The sequence below is a fragment of the Myotis brandtii genome, unplaced genomic scaffold (genome assembly GCF_000412655.1).
Source record: "Myotis brandtii unplaced genomic scaffold, ASM41265v1 scaffold923, whole genome shotgun sequence".
Classification (NCBI taxonomy): Eukaryota; Metazoa; Chordata; class Mammalia; order Chiroptera; family Vespertilionidae; genus Myotis; species Myotis brandtii.
The window spans coordinates 2237147-2245705 of NW_005371804.1; the positions used below are offsets into that span (position 1 = coordinate 2237147).

Consider the following 8559-nt stretch of genomic DNA (forward strand, 5'->3'; position numbering starts at 1 on the left):
GGGGGTGGAGTTTGTAAATTCTCCATGCTTCAGCTTCCTCATCTGTAAAGTAAAGGTGACAACAGTGTCTCAGAGGTGATGGTGAGGCGCCAGGGAGTTACTGTAGAATGTGTGGAGGTGAGAGAAACCTGCTGTGCCTGCTGTGTCAGAGGTTTGTGGGTCCAGACCCCACCATTTATCCGCTGTAAATGGGTGCAGTTTATGGCCCATAAATTATACCTCAGTCAAGTTGACACAAAAGCTATAGGTATATCAGGTGCTTAGAACAGCGCCCAAGGTGGTAGCGCTGGGCAATGTTACTATTGTCATCTCTGAGCCTCAGGCTGACAGGTCTAACCAGCCTGGGCTTCAACCAGCTGCCATTCCGGGGCAGCCAGGAGAAACACTTCATTCTGCTTGGGCGTTTCTAAAAAAAACCTATGAGACTCAAGTTTTTAACTGAAAAGTAGTATTGATTGGTACTTGTCAGTTGTTTATAAGTGATTATTTGTATGCCTGGATTTTACCTAGAAAATCCTGAGTTCCTTTTAAAAATTGAAGTTCATATAACCCTTTTTTATTTTTAGCATCCCTACCCCACAGAAGATGAGAAAAAACAGATTGCTGCTCAGACAAATTTGACACTACTCCAAGTTAACAACTGGTAAGACACGCCCACTTTCCAAAATTGTGCCTGTAAACATCATAGAACACTTGGAAACACTGACACTAATATCTAGTAAAATTTGGTTGAAAATATGAGTTCTTTTAACTAGCAATACCCTGTTTTCAGAGTGCTGGAATTAGTGGTAGATAGTTAAGAATAAATCAGCACACACTTTTTTTTTTAATTTATTGATTTGAAAGAGAGAGAGATGGACATTGATTTGTTGTTGCACTTACTTATGCATTCATTGGTTGCTTCTGGTTCGAGCCCTGATGGGGGATTAAACCCTCAATGTACTGGGATGATATCATGCTCTAACCAACTGACCCACCTGACCAGGGCTCAGCACACACCTCCAACTTACATTTTTCATGCTCAACATCTCATTGTGGGCTTTTTGCTTATATCCTGCTTGCCCGATTAGAAATGTGTTCCTCTATTGCGTTACTACTCCCAAGCTCCTGAATTGATTTAGAAATGTGATGTTTTCGTGGCTAAGCTTCCAGGTGGTGGACAGTCGAGATGAGGTATCCTGACCTCTGATGGCCCCTCTGCAGCTCTACCACCTTTTGAAACGTTGTGTTGTGTCCCTTTGGGGGAGGCAGTCCTCCGCCGTTTGTGTGGTGGTCCTGTCCCACAGCAGCGCCTGGGGTCGGGGAGATGCCCAGGATGATGATTATTAATGAGACATTCTGCTCTGGTTTTTGTGTCACATGTGACGGGACACCTGGACCATGACCACGTGTGTTCCCTTCAGTCAGAGCTGTTCACATTACTAAGTGGCACTAAGGTCTAGGATGCACTTAGATTTTGTCAGTCACTCATCTCATGTTTGTTTACTTATTATTCAGACATAAGAAGTGATTTCAGCTTAATAAAATTGACATGCATAAAAGAAATGGCGCCCTAGCTAGTATGGCTCAGTGGATAGAGCGTTGGCCTGAGGACTGAAGGGTCCCAGATCGATTCTAGTCAAGGGCAAATGCCCAGGTTGCAAACTCGATCCCCAGTAGTGGGCGTGCAGGAGACAGCCAATTAGTGATTCTCTCTCATCGTTGATGTTTCTATCTCTCTTTCCCTCTCCCTTCCTCTTTGAAATCAATAAAAATACATTTTTTTAAAAAATTTTTAAAATGGCATAAATTCTACCACTTGTAAACATGATTATATTCTTATTTTAACTGTTAAAACTTAAACTTGAAGTTCCAATGTAAATGATAAAATCTCCCAGTTTATTTAACTAAATATTCAGGAGGCATGCTTTAGCATTGCATTAAATATTTATATTATCCTGCTTGTGCTACAGGGACTGAAGACTGACGCAGAGGGAGGCTCTGCGGAGTCAGTCTCTTTGTTATTAGAATGTGTTCAAGGGCAATTTTACATGTTCTTGAATCTTAGGGTTTTAAAGTTAAGTAACCTTTGCCCAGCCAGTATGGCTCAGTAATTGAGCGTCGACCTATGAACCAGGAGGCCACAGTTAGATTCCCTGTCAGGGCACATGCCTAGGTGCGAGCTCGATCCCCAGTAGGGAGGCGTGCAGGAGGCAGCCGAATCTCTCTCTCTCCCTCTTCCTTCCTCTCTCTGAAGTCAATAAAAGCATTTTTTTAAAGGGGCTACCATGGAGGTGTTGGTCTTTATTTAAATGAATTATCTTAAAAACAGCATGCCCTGTTTTTCTGGACACTTAGAGAATATGTGTACCATATTCTAAATACCTGTTGTCAGAGGGAATATGAGTTACTCTGATCATCTTTGTGTGATTTATGAAGCAGCTTATTTACTGGAAGGACTGTGTTGCTCCTGCAGTGTCTTTAAAAAGGGTGTTTTGATGACAGTTCTTCCTTTGTCGACCTCAATGCTCAGGTTCATCAATGCTAGAAGACGAATTCTTCAGCCGATGTTGGATTCTAGTTGTTCTGAAACTCCAAAAACAAAGAAGAAAACTGCTCAGAACAGACCAGTTCAGAGGTTTTGGCCCGACTCCATTGCATCCGGAGCCACACAGCCACCACCCAATGAGCTCGCCATGTCAGAAGGTACGGGGATACCTGCAGGGCGGGTGGTGAATCGTAAGCACTGTCGCTTCCTGTGAGTTTAGGGAACAGGAGCCAAGGTGTGTGCAGTTGTCTGTTTCTGCATCTGAAACTCAGGAAGCATTATCCTGAGGCCTATGTGTTAAGACACTCACAGCATATGAAACATGACCCACACCAAGACCCAGCGTCCACAGTGCATTGTGTCCTGTGTCCTTTCGTCTTTCTTTTCCCTCCCACTCACTTCTCACCACCTGGCACTTCGCCCTCTTTATTTACCCTTTTAGTCCCCTCGGTTCTTTGACCCGTCACAACCTCTCTGATGTGTTTAATGCATATATTTCTGTCTAGTATGTGTGTATTTTTAAATGTATATTGATGGTGTTATCTTTTCATTCTCTGTCTTTTTTTCACTCAGCAGCATAACTGTTATTAAGGTAGGAAAGTTTGGGCCATTATTTCTTCAAATATATTTTTATCTCCGCACCCCTGTTAGGTGGTTAAAGGTCACACAGTTGCGGATGGTCTTTCAAGTTTTGGATTCTTTTCTCTGTCTCATGTGGATTGTTCTGCTCCTACCCATCAGCTGTACCAGTCTCTTTCTTCTGCGTGTTTAATTCCTCTGATCCCATCCAGTGTGCTTTTTGTGTTAGACCTTGTAGTCTTCGTCTCTAGAAGTGCCGTGTGAGTCTTTCCGTCTCTCCTGGGTCTGCCTACGTTTTGAATCATAGAGTACAGTTACAGTCACTGCTTGATTCCATCCTCTGTCAGTTCTGGGTCTTGCTTTTGGGATTGGTTCTTATTCCCAGCAGTGCTCAGCCCCAGGCTGATCACCCTCTACAATCATGCAAGACCTAGGAGTGCTCTACCCAGTCTCCCGTGCATCGGGCGTGTCCACTCTGGCTAGAGAGTGCTGGACACCGCTCTATAATCTCAGATGGTCCTTTCCCCAGCCCAGGTCATTTCCTCACGTGCACATGCCAGTCCGTCCTCTGCCCCTGCTCAAGGCATACATTCCCAGCCGTGCTGGCCCAGGCTGGGACGGCCCTCTCGGTGGGCTGTAAGTCAGGCTTATTTGGTTTCCATTGAACTCCTCTTGAGTTGTAGTGTATGCTCTTAAACCTTTGGCTTCCTCATGTGTGTTTTAGTATGTTGTGATCCTACATCCATATTCAAATAATTGCTATTTTCAGTTTTTATTTTCTCTTTTAATCCAATAATTAGAAAGGTATTTTTTCCCTCTCTCCCTCTCCTCCTCCAAAAGAAAAGGCAGTACCTGTCTATTGGGGGGAAAAACAAGAATGTCCTGTGAAAATAAATCTCCCCTCCATCCTGGCGTCTAGTCCTCTCAGGAGACAACCTTGTTTCCAGTTTCCTGTACGTGCACGTGCTCCCATTGCACTTGTGAGGAGGTATTCTGTGCACAGACACGAACGAGTGAGCCTCTTTCCCCAGATGTAACATATCCAGTGGTGTCTCCTCTTGCTTTCACCACTTCATACACTGGATATTAATACACTGGAGACTTTCACAGGTGAGCACGTGAGATCACTGTCGTTTCCAAGACAGGCAGGGATTAGCGTGTCCCTTCCAAACTGGTCTCCTCACTCTGACCTTACGTCCCTTTTCTTTGTCTCCCCATTTATGCCTGTGTGGGCCTTTCTCCTGCCTTCACTGGTCTCTTTTGTTCTCCTTGTGGCACTATTTCCATCCCTACTCCTGAGACCTTCAGCAAGGCCTGAGGCCAATTCTAGAGTTTCTTAAACCCCTGTTGAGCATCCCAGAAACACACAGTCTTAATGAGAGGTCACATGAGCAAATAGCACCCAGTTGGCTAACAGTGTTTTCCTCCACTGAGCACTAATTTGAATAGTGACCACTACATTCTGCCGATTTGCCACAGGAGCTGTTGTGACGATCACCACGCCCGTGAGCATGAATGTGGACAGCCTCCAGTCTCTGTCCTCAGACGGTGCCACCCTGGCTGTGCAGCAGGTCATGATGGCGGAGCAGAGTGAGGACGAGTCCGTGGACAGCCCAGGGGCTGGCGGGGCCGCACTCACCCCCACCCACATCAGTGGGCTGGTTCTGGAGAACAGCGACTCCCTGCAGTAGGCCAGGGCGCCTAGGACCCAGGGTGGCGCCTAGGACCCAGGGTGGCGCCAGGACCCAGGGCGGCGGGCCTGGCTTTTTATAGTTTGCACAGCAAACATTTTACACAGTTTTATTTCTGATCTGTTTTATATGTAGATATAGAAGAGTGCACTTTTGTATTTCATAGCAAGCTCAAGGGCATCTGTGCTGGTGCAGCAACTTCTTTCAAGTGAGTGTGCGTGCGTGTGGGTCTTCAAGGAAATTCTTTAAAGGTTTAACGCTAAGTATGTGACAAATGACAAACCCCCATGAGCCCCTAAGTAGATTAAGGAACTTTTATAAAAAAAATTATGCAGTTTCAATGCGTTCTGTGGTTAAAGCAGGTCCCCAAGGGCTGACTTCTTTGTGTAGCCCACAGGTTTGAAAGAAGCTTCTGCACCTTAAAAGCACCAGTGCGAGGTGGACAAGACACGGCCATAAACTGGTGTGACTCTGTGGTGAATGTACAACAACTTCAGTACCTTTACGTTCTCTCATAGTCAGTGAGCCTGTTTCATTTGCTATATATAAAAAGAAACTCCTATTTTTACCTTGCTGGAATTATTGGATAAAAAGCTATTTTTATAAATTCGTTATGAATTGGATTATGACTATATTGAGGATAAAATTTCTAGAGAAGAAATCATACATGCGTACTATTTCAATTTGGAGTGTTATGAATTGACCAAATTTAATGAACCTGCCCCAAGATAGCTAGGGTAGTAATTTACATTTACTACTACAAAAGAAACAACTATTTAATGAAATTTTGATATGTAGTCAAATTTTAGTTTATATGTAAATGCTCAGATTTCATTTTCCACTTAATCTAAACATATATCTAAAGGTATTTGCTAAGTAGGACTTAGTTAAATGAAATGGTAGCCAGTAATTAGTTTTTACCATACATATTTCAGTCTAATTTAAATTTGACTACAGTTAAATGGTGACTATACCATGTTAGCTGTGTGTTTTAGAATTTTTTAGTCAGCCATATGTTATACATAGAATGTTTATTATAAACTAATATAAAATGCCCTGTCCCACTGGCTCAGAACTAGGGTAAATCACAAACATTCAGCTTCGTTTCATAGTTATAGCAGATACCCATGAAGTGACCGGGACTGTGCTGACAAGCGGTGCACGCTCCTGCTATTGGCCACACAGGTTACCCTTGGTCCTGGGCTGAGGTTTTCTCCTTGTATGTGTTACTCTGGAATTTCCAGAGATTTGGAATAATGTTAGGACTTCCATTTCCTGGTGCCAAGACGCATCAAAATTGTAGACTAGGTTTTTTGTTTACTTTGGTTTTCATTTGGTCGCTTGCCATTGGGGTTTTTTCTCAGAGAGAAAACAGGGCGTGTTTCAGAGAGGAAGTCTGTATGGAATCTTACCTGTGACACCCAGAGTTCAGCGTGTTTCCAAAGGAGGGTCTCATGGTTGGGAAGGTCGTTAGTTCTTGAGATTCAGCAGCAGTAACTGGTTATGGACCAGGTTTACTTTGAACGGTATGCTGAGCTAGTGCAGATTTTTTTTTCTGGGACTGACTTTTCCTTAAAAATTTATTAATTAAAGTTAATCATAGGAAAGTACTTCCTAGATAACCTAGAAGGCAGAAAGAAATAATAAAAATTTCTTTTGAAGTATTTCAGCAGCTTTTAAAAAAGCTTGACTGGCAACTCTTTGGGGAGAGCATATCATTTTAAAGTAACTTGCATTTCTTATTTATAAACAGTTTTTAATATTTTAAGTCTACATAACTTTCAAAGATCATTTTAGCTTTACTTACATTCTAACTTTGCTGGATTTCACAAAATGAGGATCTGTGGAAGCCAGCCCTCCCCACCTCCCCCCACCGCCTTTGTCCCTCTGGGCCACCCTGCTCTTTGGTTTAGGAAAAACAGGGCATGTAGGCTCCTTACAGGTCATTGGTTCTCCCCACCAGAAACCACGGCACTGAGGCAGCAGATGTTAGCCGAGGGCTGCACACACCGCGTCAGTTTGGATGCGGCATGTCATGGTTCCATTGGCCTGGATTCAGCTTATGTGCACAGTGACAAGGCGTGCGCCTCTGCAGCTGAAGTGGTGTTCTTAGCCCTAAGCTCTTGTCACTGCCTTCAGGGGGCTAGGGCAAAGGTTATTTAGAGAGAGTGCGCGCATGGGTAGGCACAGCCTGAGGTTTTTCTAACATCTTCCCTTATTAACACCTGACATGGCTGTTTGGGTCATAAAACCACTGCCCAGTATGCTTGTTGTCATTTTCCACCTTATCAGCACCCGTTTTCCAGACATTGGAGAGAACCTGTGAAAGTACCTCTTCCACTGAATTTTCACTGTAAACAAACAGATCCTTTGTTGTTCAATTCTTTCCTTATGAAGGATGCTTTTGAATGTTTTGAGACCCCAGGTAAGCATGTTGTCCCTGCTGCTCAGCTGGAGCAGATAGCTGGACCAGCTTCGCTGCACCCAAACAACTCCAGCTGATGGACTAACCCAGCTTTCAGCCTTTGGTTCCAGATGGCAAGATACGTTTCAGCATTTATTCCGTGTGCAGAGGAATCAGTTCTGTGTCACCTCTCGGGTGACTCTACTCTGACCTGCGTGAAGAGTGCTGAGGCACATTTTTTTTCAAACTTAAACATACCCAGAAGGTGTGACAGGCCCATTTTTGGCAGTTAGTGACAGAAATGACTCAGCAATCTTCCTTTGTTTTAATTATGTTTGGTCTATGAACTGACAATCTTTAAAACGTGAATACTGTAACAATATGTTTTCTTGGATTGTTGTCTTTAAAGGGGATTTTTGTGAAGCAATTGATTTATCAAAGCAAAAAAATTAAAAATAGAAACACACTTTATGGATGTTTTCTTCTTTTTAAAAAAATATTTTTTTATTGACTTCAGAGAAGGGAGAGCGAGAGAGAGAATCATTGCCTGACTGCCTCCTGCATGCCCCCTGCACGCCCCCCTCCTTGGGATTGAATCTGCAACCTGGGCATGTGCCCTGACCAAAAACTGAACGCTGACCACCTGGTTCATAGGTCAACGCTCAACCATTGAGCCACAGTGGCCGGGCTGGATGTTTCATTTTCTAAAGCCCATGTCACTGCAAGCTCCTTTTACATTTCAAATAATACATTCAAGTTGTTGACATGTTTTGCTGGTGACAGTTGGGGTTTGTGGTGACCCCTGGACATTTTAAAAATTAAGATTACCCCACACTAGAGCCATTTACTTTTAAGAATCTTCAATTACTTCAGTTAGTCATTGGTTTTCTAGGAAAAAATGAGCCCAAGCCTTCAGCCTATAAGTCACAGTAATGCCTGTGACTTTGTTTTATATGTTTGGTTTTGTTTTCGGGGTGGGGGAGGGGTTGGTATTTTATCATAAACCTAATTATTTCAATAGTAATGAGAAGATTATGACTGATGAGTAAGGTATTGCCTTTCATAGTTCCTGTTGTAAACTACATGCCCAGGCAGAACATTTCAGAGTGGTTTTAACTCCCCAAAGCTGTATACCTAGAGGCTAACGTGAGTCAGAAGACTTTAAATACTTTTTAACAAGTGCAGCTAAAACTTCAGATCTTGCTGGAGATTAGCACTCGCAGGGATGAAGTATATTGTTTCAGGAAGTATTCTGATAGATCTGACAGAAAACGGAGTCACTGTGTTGTCACTCCAACTCCCTTATGTCGGAGGTGAGAGGGTGGATGTGAAATGGGCCCAGGTAAGACCCCGCCCTG

At 43.4% G+C, this 8559-nt stretch overlaps 1 protein-coding gene across 4 annotated transcripts in view; it reads left to right on the forward strand.

The window, feature by feature from the left end:
- Window positions 1–7672, forward strand: part of PKNOX1 (PBX/knotted 1 homeobox 1) — a 50348-nt gene extending 42676 nt beyond the window's left edge. For 3 of the 4 annotated variants that reach the window (XM_014532921.1, XM_014532922.1, XM_014532920.1), the window contains 4 exons: window positions 567–643; window positions 2513–2685; window positions 4586–4793; window positions 4933–7672. In XM_014532921.1, coding sequence (XP_014388407.1) covers window positions 567–643; window positions 2513–2685; window positions 4586–4793; window positions 4933–4963 — 489 coding nt within the window. In that variant the 3' untranslated portion in view covers window positions 4964–7672. Of the gene's footprint in view, window positions 1–566; window positions 644–2512; window positions 2686–4585 lie in introns of all 4 variants that reach the window. The other variant, XM_005885718.2, reaches the window with a different exon arrangement.
- Window positions 7673–8559: the final 887 nt, after the last annotated feature.